The following is a 16423-nucleotide window of genomic DNA, read 5'->3' as shown; positions in this document are numbered from 1 at the left end:
ACCGAGTTTTATACCTGATCCAGTCTGGTATGTACCGGTTTATGTACTCTTCAAGAGAGTGATTGACATAGAGGGCGCTTTTCTAAATACAGTGCATCGTTAATTTCTAGACCCACTTTGGTCCATCAACTGACAGTATCGACTGTCGACTGATGTTTGCATTCCAAAGTAGTTTCTCATAATTTTTCCTATACATTGTAGAAAAGAGACTCATATAAAATTCAAGGTAAAAAATAACATTTTGCGTTTTGCACTTTCTTCATATTATCGTATGTGTGAAAGAATCCCAAAACGTAATGGTGGCATTCATTGGAGAGTCAAGGGTGCAAATAATGACCTCACTTTGAAATATTTTCTGAACTGTATTGTCTGTAACATTCATTTCAGGTGTTTTCGTCTCTGCGTAGCAATGCTTTACATGTTCCCTACAGGAATTCCAAACTTACCCATTTACTTCAGCCATCCCTTGGAGGTGATGCCAAGGTTAGTGTTGGTGTGTCTTTTGTGTGTGTGTGTGAGAGAGAGAGAGAGAGAGAGAGAGAGAGAGAGAGAGAGAGAGAGAGAGAGAGAGGATACACACTCACTCACACTTAGAACTTAATTTTGAGATGCAAACCATTGACATACCTGTTTGATGTTAGAACATCTCATATTGTAATGAATGGTACTAAGCCTAGTAAGCCTTTTCTACTGAAGGCAAGATTTTATCTCCGGTATTGCTAACTAAGATTGAGATGGAAATGCGTAATGTTTTTACTGGAATAAACAAACTCTCGCATGGAACAAGTTTAAGTCTATCCAGTGAAAGAAACCAACAAGAACAAGTGAAAAATAAAATTTCAAATATCATACCAAGCAGTCAATATTGGAAAGGCTACTCTGAGAGCTCTGCCATGGCATTAATAGTCATCTACACAGGTCAACTGTTCCTGTTCAGAAATTATTGGTGCAGATTACCTATATATACAGTAACCATGGTACAACAAAGATGAGTCACAATGGAGAATGTGACATTTTTCTGATGATCTGATTTTAAAATTATTAAAATGACTATTCCCTATGCTGCACCCATGCCTACAACTCACTATCTGTGGATGTGTCACTAATCACTATTCACCATTTCCTACTTCACAGGCTGCGTTGTTTGTTAATGTAAGCCCAGCTGCAGACAACATCAGTGAAACCATCAGCACACTGACATTTGGATCCAATGCCAAACAAGTGGCACTGGGGAAGGCAACCCAGAATGTCAAGAAATAACAGCACGCACATCAAAAAGTACTTTTCAAAGAATCCCAGATGTACCAAGATTGCAGATCTTAAAAAGTATCAAAGGTGACCAGAATACCACAGAGTCGGACTTCACATCCATGCAGAGAGTGGAAAGGAGTTTTAAAAGTTAAAAACTATCAGTCCATGTTTGAACATTATGAGTACTTCTATTGACAAGATCAAGTGACAATGTTCATTTTGTACACGAGTTAGGACATGCACCTCAATGTCTGTACAGTTTATTCTTTGTATCACCTTGTTTGTTATTCTTCTCTTTTCCTTTTTCAATTTAAGGTGATTTTCAGAGTATTTATTGCACATAAAACTTATGATAATGATCCAAAATTAATGTTATTAGTAAAGGGGAAGTACTTGAACACATTCATATTTTATGATTCCAAATAAGCCCACAGTACTCACACAGCAATGTAATGCATTGCATGTGAAGAATCATTTTTAGCTGTCATTAATTTCTTGAAAAGCTGAAATCACATTTTAATCAGGTTTTATATTGGAGAGTACAAACGCTAAGCTGACCATATATTTTTGTAATAGTGTATATATGTACAGCAAAACATGCTGTAAGTCTGTACATAAGCTGTGTTTTTACAAAGATGGTGACCGGGCACAAACATTTTCAAAATAGATTAGATTGACCACAAAAGAATGTGAGAGCCAGTATATTTTCTGACGACTTTTTTAGCATTACAGCCCAGCAAACTTTAACTTACATGCATTCCCGTTGATCTGTGTTTTGTCGTCCAAGCTCAGGAAGAACAGATTTTCATCAGTGGCTCACAGTGAGTGGTCCAGTATTCAGAATATTTACATACGGTATGCCGTCCAATTCTTTCATTCTCTATGCCATCAACAGGCTATGAGTTCAAGTGTAAATCCGTCAGAACTTGCAAGGCAGGTTAGGTTCAACATTGACATGAAAATATAGTCATCAACATCGACACAGTTTACGTAAAACTGAAACTGTCCAATGAACTAAAAAGTATTTTGGTAATACCAGTTAGGATACAGAGCTATACAGCTCCACCTGTCAGGAGCAGTTGTACCAGAGTTTTACGTACAATAATGATTCATAGTTAGTATCAGATCTGTAGAAGCATACAAGTAATACAAGTTGCAGGTCAGTTTTCAGTAAAGATTTAGTGGTGAGCATTTTTAAGATTGCCCGATTCACTTACAGCCAGAACATAACTAACAAGACATTTTTTTTTTGAAAAGATGGGTTATATGATAATATGTATACATAAATTTTTCACTCATTCATTTCATTATATTTCTAACAGCAAAGTACTTAAATTAGAGAGCAGAGATTTATAAACGAGGTGCCAAATGCAAACAAAGCATAGGTGAGATCAAGAAGATTAATTAAATCAAAACAAAACTTATGAAAGTTATTTTAAAGTAATCTTTTATAACCTCAACTGACTATATTCTAACTGTTCTTTACTGTATGGCATCAACAGAACTTGAACTGTTCATGTAAGTTCAACAGGACTGTTGTCACTGACACTCATTTACATTTTATAATCAAAATAAGTCTTCTGCTCGGAAGCTCATAATATCAATAGTGACAGTAGAATGGAGACTGTGTGAATGTTGCCAAATGTTTTTTGATGAAATGTTTCATAAAGACTTTGCATAAAATTTTGTTACTGAAGTGGTTAGTTTTTGAGCAGCTAAAACTTACTGAGAACCAAATCGTTTCTATGTTTTTATATAATCAAAATCTTTGTAGCTTTTGTGTTTATTAATAATGTCAATCAATTCTTCACATGAAATCAATGCCTCACATTTTCTTACAAAAAATACATATCAGTTACAAAATGAACAATCAATCGGTGAAACTTTGATAATCCTTTCCAGTGCAGTTGTGTCAGTTTTCCAGCTATCAGTTCCACATCATGTCATGATAAAGAACTTGGGAGTTAGATCCTGGGTATTAAAATCTGTTGTGAAACAATTGTTTTTCTTCATAAGCTTTAAACAGTAATGTGCAATAGCAGCATGTACTTATTTGTTTTCAAGCACGGTGAAAATTTGTTGAAAACTTTTCACAAGTGTCTTTTAAATAAGAAAGTAAAAGAGGTGATAGTGTTCTTGTGAACTTGGTAGAATTTTCAGTGCAGTGGACACTTTGTTACAATTTACTGTGTGCATCAAAATAGGTGAATTTTTGGTTTGATTTTAATTTAGTTTCCAACCAAACATTGTGTATAGGTTTTAAAGTACGCCACTGGAGTGTCTAGCCAAATATGAGATGTGGTGAGGGATGTGAAACATATCATCTACCTATTAAATGTGCTCTTTGAGCAGTGTTTGTAGACAGAATGTGATGTATTGGAATGAATTTGACCTTGTGATGCTGGATTTCAAAGCAGCTAGGGGATGTAAATATAGTGGAAGAGATGCAATTTTATGAAGGGATGAAACATTTCTGTGACGAAAAGATTTCTCTATAAGTGTACATGCAGAATACCCATGAAGGTAGAAAAAGTTTGCATATCACAGACTTGATTATAGTCCATATGATGACGCCATTAATACTGTGAGCATACTAAATGACACTGAACATGGGATTTTACTTACCAGTTGTAGTGACAACCTTCTTGAAGTTGTGACCTCTTGAGGGCGCTTCAGTTAAGTTCTCAGTAGCACATCACCTCAAACTTTGTAGAATTTTTGCTTCTAGACAAATGCTGTCAGCTTTTTAATACTTTCCCTGCCTTTTTTGTGTATTTAAGTGTAAATAGAATGTGTACATAGAATTGTGTGATATAGATTTGTACAATAATTTTGAAGAGAATGGCGTTTTCTAGCCAGTATACTGGTGTGACTGATTTTCCGTCCATTTCAAAGTGCGAGTCTTGTTTTGATGACAAAGTCAATGAGATAGCAGAAGTACAGTGTGTTCAGGATAGTAAGTGAAAGATCGTGATGTTAGATTAAAAAAACTGCATCACTACATTTTAGTTCAGGGATGGATGGGATATTTCACCACAACCACAGCCATCCAATTTATTATCCAATGGTGTAAAAGTTCTTCGAGAGCAAGTGAAAATCAAAATAGCCAAATTAATTTGAAAGTGGGAACAGAGATTAGAGATTGAACTTGAGTAATCACTGGTAAGTGTTCTAGCCAGCATTTAACTTATGATGCTTTCCTGACATTTTTTTATACAAGAAATGTACCATAAAGAGCTGTTTACTTCTATTTGTCTCAAACCCAGACCACTCACATTACACATATCTGCAAAGTGCCTCGACGATCAACATAAAGTTTATTTATAAATAGTTTTTGTAAAAATACCTCTATATTTATATGTTGGTATTTTATAGGCCCTTACACATACTGTACAGTCACATACACTTGAGACTTTGTTACAATATTTTTGAAAATTTCTGAACATTTGTGTTAATTTCCATTTTTGAAACATGAGTCTGTAGATCTTGGTATTTTTATATCAGACAAATAAATTCACATTGCCAAATTGCAATAAAAGAGTTGTTGAGCTGTGAAAGGATGGATCTTGTGATGAGTTCTTAGGAGATTGAGTCCTGTGTTTTCTTCCATTGCAGTATCTGTGTATCAAACGATGAATTGTCATATGCTGGCTGTAGTTGTGTGCCACTTGAACTGGAATGTCTAAATACCATATTAGTATTGAGTCTGGACTTACCATGATATCACAAAATATGAAAGTTGCTATCTGGTCAGAAACTAATTCTAATTGTAACGTAAAAAATTGCCCCGATTACAGGGACTTACTGTCCCATCTGCCAGTCCATTTATGCTTGGCATTACTTATTCATAACTTTCACATCTTGAAAATAAACCAAATCTGAACAACACAAACATTCTAGTACAATGTTGAATACATGTTGAATCTGACTGTAGGTTTGTGAAGTGATGTAGATGTATCTGACCAATGGTAACTCTTAGTCTGTGTGATGACTTTTGTTGACAGAGACACTCCATCAATCCATTGGACTGAACAGAATGAGTGGATGCATAGATCCATTAAAGGCCAAAATTTTTGTTTTTGGTTGGCTGTATCGCTAAACAAACAGATACATCGGTACTTGATGAAACTTTCAAAACAAAATAAAGGACTAACAGCAAGTAGCAAATGTCAACAAGGACAGAACCAGGGATCGAGTAATGCAGCTCTAAGTCACTGCTGACTCCACCTCCAAGTGTGTATTAATAATAGAAGCATCAACTTGCACAGTAACCAAGCTCTGCACTATTTGGTCCACACTCACAAACTCATTCACAATGAACTACTGGTTACAAACTATTGTCCTTGGAAGATAGTGTGCGCATTTCTCTCGCCCAAGCATCATCCATACATAGCACGACAACAATGAGCTCATTATACAATAGTGTAAGTTGTTTGATGTATAAAGTTGATGTTTCTCTGAAAACAATGCAAAATTTTAATCAGTGTATACCGTACAGTAATTTCATTATCTGCTTGTTGGTGCAGTAGTCAATCTACCGACATTTACATATTATATAGCTTCTCGATGCAATCACAATATGAAGGAACGAGCAGTCATAATCCTAGACTCACAGGCCCTTGTTGGATATGACTCCATTATATCTTCCACCTCAACAAGGATACGCAGTATGGTTCACCAAAACAACGCTAAACCTGGTTCTGTGAGCAAAGCTGTCTCTCTCTTGATCAACAAATTACAGCAGGTAATACTTGTATCGCACATGATGGGCTGAAATAAAGTCAAGTGAAATGTCCAGTGTCCACACTTGATGTAAGGCTGTGAGCTATCCATACCAAAGACCTGTATAAATTGACACTGCCGACAACTTAGGTTGCTTTGGAAAGTTATGAAAGTCTTTCATCACCAGAAATTTGCCTCCTGACATTTCTATCTTGAAGTATGCTGCCATCAACACGTGGGACATCTTCAGGTACAACAATGCAACTCATTCCAGGTTCATCTTCAGCATCATTGACGTCAGTCAGTAAAGACAGCAGGGTATCGTTCTCATATGTAGGAAAATAGTACCTGAATTGGAAAAAAATATAGATGGATTGATACTGTTGTAAGATTTCACCTGCTCATCAGCTGATAGTCAATTGATTTTAACTGCTTTACTGGTATTTCTATTTGTTGAATAGGAAATCAGGCATTACAAACATCAGCATTGCAGTTTCTGATAAAGTGAACTGGACAAAATACAGTACACAGCTGGGAAGACCTTAGTTAAGTTAGATTAAACAGTGTATTGCTAAATATTCATTTCCATTGAATAAATTGACTTTGTTAAGATCATTGGGAAATAGGTAAATCCACGTTGAAATCAACATGAACAGTCAACTGTTGTGTGTAGGGACCTATGTTCTGAGTAATTACTTGTGTAATGATTATCCACAAATTTGTAACTTTTCATTCATTCATTCAATCATTCCATCACTTCATTTGAATTGTCAGTCAATTCCACACCGAACAAGGACAGTTGGACCAGTACAGATTTAATCAAATTCTATCGGTAAGATACACAGCTTTGGTTGAGAGTAACAGGTATGTACTCACTGTGGTTGGTCCCATGTATCCATAGATGGCAACTCTGTGTGGTCCTTGCTGACAAGATGACTGCTTAAATCATCTTTCTTCTCAAACTTCTCTTGGCAATATGGACATGTCTTTTGATAAACCTGCCGTCTAATGTAATTGATTAATTTCACTTGTTGATAGAAATTCAAACCTAATCAGCGGAGAAAAAAAAAATACCAATACTGTGACTGAGTATTTATTGTTTTAGAAATGAGTTTTCTTGTGAAACGCGCATATTTTTCACTGCTCACACTGATGTTAATTTCACATTTATGTTTATGTATGAGTGTTTACTTACTCACTCACTTTGGTAGTTCAACTTTACACCCCAAAAAACGCATATTGACCTTCCAACACTAATTTGCCTATTTGAAAGTTTTTACACACTCGCATGAGTAAGTCACACTATTTCACACAAACAGACATTAAAATTTACCAAAGAACCCTCACGTGCACAACTTACCCAATGTGGTAGCTATCCCTTTCAAGTCAAAGCCATGTCCGTCAGTCATGTGACGTTGTAAACTGCCAATCATTGTAGAGTTGTAATCACAGAACAGACAGTATGCTACCGCTCCAACACTCTCATCCCAGTCTGCCCACTCCCTGTACATAGACAGATGAATATTATATCAACACTACTTTCTACATTCAGAGGATTATGTAAGAAGAGGACATTTCTGTACTTGAACTTTGCATTTTGAATGGTCAACAGACATACTTCAGCAAGGATAGTGGAACTTATTAAAAACAAACCCATATATTCAACATCATTGTCAAGGTTTTCTCTTGACTGTGCAATTGTGTAATTGTGCAAATTGTGCATTTCAAGCCATTTTCTGCCCTTTAAAAGTTCCTGACAGCACAAAAATTGCGCACAAAACAAAGCAAGCAAATACGCCCATATGATGGTGACCCAAGCGCATAGTGTAGTGACTTGTACATTTGCTGTTGTTTCCCCTAAAATGTCAAGTCTGCCCCTAATTTTGATGAATGGGGCAGAAATTGCCCCTTTCAGTAAACATACAGAGAAAACACTGCATTGTACTAAAAATATGATAATTTATTGCCTTCTAGTAAATTTTCACTTGGTAAATAAAGCCAGTATATTGGCCATTTTACTGAATGATAAAAATAGTTTTCTGAACTATTTAACAGTATTCATCATCCACACACTTACTGTCTATTCAATAATGCTTGAGTTATGATATAACTTCTGACATGTTTTCATAAATATTGGTTTTGGTGCGGAAGTCTCATGATTATGACTCACTGTTAATTCATGGCATTCATAATTTGCTGTGTGCTCTCTGTAACATTGACCACAAGGATGATGGTTTCATCACATCTGTTTGTATAGTGGCTTCCTACCAGGAAGTTAGTCAATATGGCTATCTACAGTATAAGGTGAATAGTCAATGCCATTGTCAGTATACGAAACTTCCTAACTTTTACGTAACATACACTGCTCAATGATTATCCAGTCCTGGTTAAGTATACCGGTATGAACTCACATTTCATTCTCAGTTGCATCACAATATTTTTTCTTATAGTTTACTGTACACTCCAAACTATAAATCCAAGCAAACAGAACAGCCTAACCAAGCAGTTTTAATTTGCAGAACAGAAAAAAATAATTAAAAATGTGAGTTGATATTTTTCAAAAGCAAACAAACAGCAATATTCTGATAATTTTTTCCCCCACTTTAGATGGCGTTGCACTTAACCCTTGGCAACACACTTTTTTCAAAGCAATACTTCAAAACCCCCTCATACTAAATATATTTTTGGAACTGTTGAAAACAGCGGAAAAAAAGCAAGGACAACATTGGATGATTTGCTTAAATTTGAACTTCTTCCTAACTCAGCGTATACTGCTCCTCATGCTAAAAGGTGAACCCAACCGTTGAACCACTGTTTTAATCTTGGGCTAACAAATTAATAAAATTCAAAAAAATATTTGCAAAAAATAGATTTTGAGCAAAATACACTCTGTTATGTGCAACACCACCTTAAGTATGCCCCCGACAAACTTGCAAACACTTGGTTGTAAAGTATAGATTGACTTACTCTTCTTTGTCTGAGAGTGATTCTGGTGTCATTGCATCGTAGTCTTCTTCAGCTTGCACACTTTCCCAATTCTTACCAAGTTCAAGGTAGTTGATGACGTAAAATTTGTCGTAGACTTCATTCTTTGGATTGATTCTCTTGTGCTGTTTCTTCCTCATGTGGTCTTTCAGTGTTGTCCAATCTTTGAAGGTCTTCTCACAGTATAAACACTGCAAACTGTTTTATAAGACAAAACAGTAACAGTGTTTTTTGCCCGATATCATTTTTGCAAAGACTCATTCAATGTTTGGTAATTTGTTGGCCTAAGATTGAAATATCGGTAGGATTTACTCTTTAGTATGACAAGCAGCGGTAAGTCTGATGAGACAGAAGTGTAAATGTATGCAAATATATGCAAATATATGTAAATGCGTGCAAATCACTTGATTTCCTGGCTTCTTGTTTCTCCTGCTTTCAACATTTCAAAAGAATATAACTCCACTGTGGCTGGGTCAAATTTTGTGAAATTTCCAAATTTCATTCTTGAAATACTATACAATAAAAGCAATTTTAAAATTGTTCGGCAATGAACTTACCTTTGGAGTAACAGTCATTTCAAATTTCCTTTTATGATTTTAACTACCTTCTAATATCAGTCTTTCATTTTGCCATTTAGGAATGAGAATAGATAATGCAAAACAAAATCTCATTTTTTTTTCTACATAAACTCTTCCAAATGAGACATTAAATTTCAAAAAGTTGTGTAAAGTTTTAGACTTAAATTAATTTTCATTATAAATAAATAAATTATTACCAAAATTGAGGTTTTTACCCTGCGTATGTACCCTCTTCATCCTTCAAGTAGACTATTAATACCATACTAAACTTTAGATTCTCTACTATTTGATTACACATAGCAATGGGGGTTTTCATGTCATCTTTGATGACAAATACTGCTTTGAAACAAAATGTGTGTTTGTTATGTACATGCCACCTTAATTATATTTTCTGAAGTTGGTTAATGGTTGTCTATATGTGTAAAAGGTTGAAAGTTCATTTCTCTGGATGGTCACCTGATATATATCTATGCTAATTTACCAGTTCAGAATTATGTTTACTGTAGTATACAAAAATTGCAGTGATTTGATCTTTGTACACATATATAAATGCTTACGAGCAGACAAAATTCACCAATATGACCCCATATTTCACCCTTTCAATACAGTAATAGTTATCCTAAGCTCTACAGCCCTATGCTTAATACTGAGAAGTTTCAAAAGTTTCATGTTTTGGAAATTGACACTGACTACTGTATTAGCTTGTTGCTATGGCTGCAGACACAGTTCTCAGTCATATTTGTTCAAAGAAAAGATTTCTTGTTTGGCACCACAGAATATTTGATTGCATGGAGACAGATACATGTGCTAAATGAGAAAACTTGACATTTTGACTACAATTTTGGTATTAAAGTTGACCATTGGGTGTGTTACTGGTCTGACCACTTGTTACATGTATGTGAATATAACTTGTAAAATTTGAGTTTAGAGATTTTTCCATCTAAATAGGTGCATAGCTCAAAAATACTGTCTTCAAAACTTCACACAATGTTTGTGTAAGTTCACAACAAACTAAGGAGAATATGGAAGCTGAAATAAATAATGGAGCACAGATATACTTCCATATAACATGACCTTACCTTTTCAGTTTCTCTTCCAAAATATCAAGGAATTCACTTGTGTAAACTGAAAGAAATAAAAATGCCACAGTTTGCAGTAATTGAAACATTACTATGATAAATTGTATCGACACAACGTTAAGAGATACAGAAAATGCTTTCCCTACTTTGTCGGACCAAAAAAAGGGATGTATTTCATTTGTAAAATCATGTTTATTCCTCATATTCAGAATTGAGTTTTACCAGTTGAACATAAATAGGGGTTATATTTCATCTATGATTCATTTGTGTTCAAGATGGTTCAAGGTGATCTTTGGATCATGTTTTATGTACTTCCATACTTGTCACTCAGCATTTGCGTCGAAATTGGAAGTCAACAGTGTGTTGATAACAGTGAGTTGATTATTGACGGATCAAAATGTGGAAGTGTGTGATATTTCAGCCTGCTGCTCTGAAAGGCAGAACTGTATCCATAGAGCTATTCTGCTGTAAATAAAGATGAACATTTCCACGTATTAGCCCAACTCTGAAATTTCTTTTTGCTTACTTTCTCATGGTCCCCTTGCTATTTAATTTCTCGTAAAAAACATTGATTTTTCACACGGTTGAAAAATCTTTCGGCCAACTTTTGCTGAATTGTGCAGATCGGAATAGATGATATTGTGGAAGTCATATGCACATACAGTACATACATTTAGATCGTCACATGGTAGTACAGAAAGTTTATTTATGCTGCTTGTTTGAATAGGTCATAACTTTACAAAGCAGTGCATCAAAGCACATGGTCTTTTGAATCATAATCTGGATAATGCTTTCTTTTAATAATTATTTTAAAATCTTTGGTCATGACTTTTTGCAATGCTATGCACTGTTCTTGTGAGTTGCATACAAGTATGTAACCTCCCATTCATGATTCAGTACTGCATACTCTAACAACAATACATACCATTCACCAACTAAAACAGTATTTTGATGTAAAGGTGGTGGAATTAACAGAGGGGTCACAGTAAAAGAGTTTTTATGGTACAATGCAATGTTAATTTTCTCGGCAAAAGTACTGATTTCAGAACCATACATTTATGGTACGATACATCGATACGTCGTAAATTTTGTCAGCAGAAGTAACCATTTCAAAACCATGCAAACAAATCATATTAACCAGGCTAATATGTTAGTACTCTCACTTCTGTAAAACCACCATTGAGACAAAAGGAAGACTCTTATTCTTCAATCTTGTCTGACAATACCCTGGTAATACAGAGTTTTTGTCCAAGACAATAGTGAATTGAACAGAGAGACAACAGCATACCAAAACTGGGATAAACCATTGAGAATTTCGAATGGGTGGGCTTTTAACATAATCCTCTTCCAATCAAGGATGTTAACAACACCCAGGCAGAGAATGTGAAACCAAAGCTCATAAAAGATGGATCTGTTCTTTCCACTTACCTAAGTTATCTGGCTGCCCGACACTAAAGCTGTGATCGTGGGCCATGTGATTTAACACGTCTGCTCTATTGCCTTTGAATTGCTGTCGACAGAATAAACACTGTCTGGAAAATGAGCTGTCTGTGCGTTCATTCTGTTGGCATTCCAGCACCTTATCCAGTCTTTTCCGCTGTAAAAATTCTCTGATCTGCTTGTCTTCAGGCAGATTGTCTGACAGAAGAAAGTACTTTTCTCTTGGACCTAGCGTTCAAAGAAAATAAGAGTTAATGAAAAGACTTCCTCAACGACGTTAATGTTGACAATCAGCTTTTGTTGAGAAGTGTCTACCTCGGTGACCATTAAAAGGGAATATAATTACACTTCAAAAGGTAATATTGTAATACCTTTCACTTGAAATGATGGCATTTGCATAATACATTATGTATAGATGATGCAATGATATGATGTATGCTTTACAAAAGTTATGCAAATTTTGAAAACTAAATCTTACTGACACTACACTGGCATTACATGTAAAGGACCACACATGAGCTCTTCCACTCTATCACGCTAAACAGTTGCCATTTTTAGAAGAACAAGACCATCTCACCTATGTCTGTAGGTTTGGAGTTGGTGATAATGACACAACAGAAATCTGTGATGGGCTGCTGTTGAAATCTCTTCCTCCAGTATTCAATATACCTGAGAGAGGAAACCATGCTGTAGTTGTCAGTTCTCACTGGTATTCACAGGGTATATATCTACACCTTTGGCTTTACTGAGATGTATATTTCCATAACAATCAAGATAATCATTTTAAGAACTATCAATATAACACAGGATGAAACCTAGTTAAAGACTGTGATTAACAAGTAAACAATTACGTCTCATATATTGGACAGAATCTTGACATGTGGATGCTGAAAGCATGGTCAACAAAACAAGCCAGCCATGCTGATACTCACTGATAGAACACATTTAGGGGCTGCAGTATACTTTATGGTATCTACCACAATAAATTCATGCTGGTGAGCTAGAAGTTGCTCTGACCATGCAGGTATAAAGCACAGTCACTACCAGTTTGGTTTCATCAGCAATTCAAGTCAAGTGTCATCAACATTAGCTGGGTCCATTGCTATTTAATTTTCATAACATTAAAAAGCAAGTGCAAAAAACAGGACTTCACTTGTTTTTTAAAATCTGTATGCTGTACGTCTCATACAAATAAAATTGTTAAGAGTATGCTAAAAAGGTTTATATAACGAGTGCTTATTAAAGGACAGTTGGTGCCTTGAAAATGAAAGACTTAAACTTTTGCTCAAAAGTTCCTCAAGCAGAACTAAAGAAACAAATTTGCCCAATATTTACTTATATTTTAAATTCAAAATGGCCACATTCCTGTGTTATCTCTATGGAGGGAAATAAAATTCCCGATTTTCACAAAACTATAAGCCCATGAAAACTTTATTTACTCCACAAGTTTCAAAATGAGGTAAGTAAAAAGATATTGTAAAAGTTGAGAATATTTGTCCCCAAGGTGCATTCTATCTTTATTGCACTGATTGTAGAATGTCTAATTAAAAGAAGAATTGTAATTGATTTGAAAATGATCCTTTTATGAAAGTCAGCCTTGATGCTGAGTACAATCAAGAACTGCATGAAGTTTTATCAATCTGGACTTCATTCTCTTGTAATCAGTTGACTCCAGCAATCTGACAGTTATGTTCCCAAAGCGAAAATGGCAAACTTGATCTTGTGCATGAAGGAATAGTAAACACTGGGGCAGTGAAAGAAGCATAATAAAGAATTTGTAGAATCTATGAGCCTTACTTTTTCAAATCACAAACCAATTTCACATCAGCAATAACCAGTTTATGATTTGTGAACAAGTGCTTGAGAAAGTCGTTTTGTTGCTCGGTCACGTTGAAATTCTTCTCACATAGTAAACATGTGGCATGATCCTGTTTAGCATCCACATCACCTGACATCATCGGATGATGTTCAAGGGCAGGTGTGTCTTCGGGGAAGGTCAATGGCTCCAGCACAGAATTGTCAATTCTCTTCTTCCTATCCTCCTCAACTGAAAAATTCATTTGGAACATATCTTATTATCTACTTTACTAATGCTGCTGTAATGAACGACAAGAACAACAACTAAGCTTGAACCCTAACCAACTACAACCACCACAACCACAATAGCAACAACATAAACAAATAAATTCATGTAAATAAATAAAAATTAAATAATATTGGAGTGTTTGTGTTTGGCGAAGAATTTTTGCAATTATATTGTCAATTCTGAATATGAATGGCACACTATTTCCGGGAACTATGCTATTAAACTTGTGAGTTGTGTATTGGAAGCTTCGAAGAAGCAGAGAAGGGTCTGAATTGTAGACATCGTCATTGCCTGTTGGTGTAGTTGTATGGGACGCCACCAACTATGTCAGACGGGCTATCTAACCTCTCTCCGAAAATTCTCCAACTGGTAAAACATCGAAAGGCTGCTAGGAATGAACGTAGTTGCGAAAGGGTCTGAGTCATTCACTGCGATCAAAGAAATTACTGTTATTCACTGCGAGGTTCTACATAGCAGTGCAAGGAATCTTGCTGCAGACATCATCGATACGTACTGTAATTCTGTTCTCTGCTAAGACGGTTAAAACATTTCAATTCTATCTGACAAGTAGCTTTTTTATTCCAAGCTTTTTGACATTCTTTAGTAACCAAGTCCACAGTAACAACTGATATTTATCACAACAGTTCTAGCACTGCTCAGAAACAGAGTATAATTTAGTCACCGACCTCCAGACATGCCGTCGAATGCCGCCATATTCACTGACAACAGGCTTCTTTGATGGACTGTCCTATGGGGCTCCGCGAATCTTCCATTTGAAAATGGGTTATACGCAAGGTGACCATTGAATTTATTGATGCTGAAAACTCAAATGCAGCAAGATAAGGGAATAAAATCACCAATACAAGAAACTAAACATAATTGTGTTGTTCTCGCCAATATATGTGCAAGAATTCCGACAGAAAATCTAATATACTCCCATCAACACACCCCTTTCCAGACAGCTTGTGAGGTCATCCCTATTTCCTTATGGTATCATCCACGTACCACCTGATTTCAAAAGTAAAATGGCGGAGGCGTGTGCGGGCAACTAAGTCGTTACTCGACTTCAGAGTGATATTTTCGTATTACCCGAGAAACAATTTTGTCCAGAAATGTGGCGTCCGACAACAGATAAGAAGTTCGGAGTAGGTAAGTGCCCAAGAATGACTATAGACTTAACGTGATTGCAAGATATCCTCGGTTGTCAGCCGATGCATAATATACGTTGGTCTGTAGTATTGTACCTCATCAACCAAAACAAATGTAACGTGTGTAATGTATGTAGGCTAGTCATCAATTCAACCGGTCAAACCTGTTTTGAATAGAATGGTAATTCATTTTGCGCGCACATTCCACTGTCATCAGTCTGAATAGGTGTGAAAAGGAAACAATTAGCGGATTTTTATCATAACTGTCACTGTAACTGTACAAATAAAGTCAATTAATCTGGCACAATAGCACGAGAAAAGGGAGGACGAGCATGTTTGAAAATAAGACATTCATTTCTTGGCCAGTGCAATGAAGTTTATCACGTCTCAAGGATACGCATGTAACTACAGACAACCATGAAACTGCTTCAATATTCATAATATATATATAGTTGACAAAATCGACATGTTATCAAGGGAAAATTGTATATGGGAAAAAAGAATTTTCAACACAACGTTGCCCCTCCCATATTCTAGTAGACGCTCGACGTTCTCAACATCTCTGTTCTTATGATCCTATTCTTCCATTGACAACTGACCAGTTCGTTCATTTGATAACCTAATCCTGGTGCATTTATGTTGCATGAGTAAAGAGAGTTCCGCCTTGGGCAGAAGTTTCATGTGGGCATGCTCATCTTGTGGGGTACTGCAGAAAATAAACGGAACGCACGGACCGCGTACGCATCACTCGAACATGTAACCGTGTCAGTCATGATGAAAGGCGCGCAGGAAATTAACATTACTATAATCAGGCCGTGATCATAGCATTGGTAAACTTCCTGCTTACAGGAGTTGAACAATACATGGGTGCACTATTGAGGTAGTCTTTTAACATGATTGTACAGACCAATGGCTTATGTTGGTTGCTTGTCCCTAAATTTGAATGTACAGGATGGGTGAAGAAAGAAAATGTTGAGTAGATGTTACCAGCGTCAGAACATTACAAATGCAAGCATACATACTTGTTACTGTTAGCTCTTCTGAAATTGCAATTCACAGTGTGATTTGAAACGAATAACAAAACCATGTCCAGTCGCGACTGTTTCTATTGTTAGCCGAAATGATTACATGTAG

General features: G+C 35.9%; 3 protein-coding genes across 9 annotated transcripts in view; 2 read left to right on the top strand and 1 right to left on the bottom strand.

Annotated features, from left to right (window-relative positions):
- The window catches only part of LOC139134898 (kinesin-like protein klp-3), a 22679-nt gene extending 17897 nt beyond the window's left edge, over positions 1 to 4782 (top strand). For all 3 annotated transcript variants that reach the window (XM_070701988.1, XM_070701987.1, XM_070701986.1), the window contains 2 exons: positions 388 to 483; positions 1135 to 4782. In XM_070701988.1, the coding sequence (XP_070558089.1) occupies positions 388 to 483; positions 1135 to 1260 (222 nt within the window). In that variant the 3' untranslated portion in view covers positions 1261 to 4782. The remainder of the gene's footprint in view (positions 1 to 387; positions 484 to 1134) is intronic.
- Positions 4552 to 16423, bottom strand: LOC139134901 (zinc finger protein 277-like). Of its 2 annotated transcripts, none has more exons than XM_070701990.1 (9): positions 16312 to 16423; positions 13853 to 14102; positions 12633 to 12724; positions 12044 to 12283; positions 10616 to 10661; positions 8941 to 9156; positions 7334 to 7476; positions 6850 to 7021; positions 4552 to 6321 (listed from the first exon to the last, which is right to left on the bottom strand). In XM_070701990.1, exons 2-9 carry the CDS (start codon positions 14011 to 14013, stop codon positions 6138 to 6140), a joined length of 1254 nt encoding a protein of 417 aa, XP_070558091.1. In that variant the 5' UTR covers positions 14014 to 14102; positions 16312 to 16423; the 3' UTR covers positions 4552 to 6137. The 2 variants fall into 2 exon arrangements, with proteins under 2 accessions (XP_070558091.1, XP_070558090.1); XM_070701989.1 differs by lacking the exon at positions 16312 to 16423 and adding an exon at positions 14828 to 15139.
- The window catches only part of LOC139134897 (dedicator of cytokinesis protein 3-like), a 69335-nt gene continuing 68073 nt past the window's right edge, over positions 15162 to 16423 (top strand). For all 4 annotated transcript variants that reach the window (XM_070701985.1, XM_070701983.1, XM_070701984.1 and 1 more), the window contains exon 1: positions 15162 to 15290. In XM_070701985.1, the coding sequence (XP_070558086.1) occupies positions 15254 to 15290 (37 nt within the window). In that variant the 5' untranslated portion in view covers positions 15162 to 15253. The remainder of the gene's footprint in view (positions 15291 to 16423) is intronic.

This window comes from Ptychodera flava, chromosome 6, assembly GCF_041260155.1.
Source record: "Ptychodera flava strain L36383 chromosome 6, AS_Pfla_20210202, whole genome shotgun sequence".
NCBI lineage: Eukaryota > Metazoa > Hemichordata > Enteropneusta > Ptychoderidae > Ptychodera > Ptychodera flava.
Note: the sequence above shows the minus strand (reverse complement) of the source record. Positions and strands in the feature narration are given on the sequence as shown.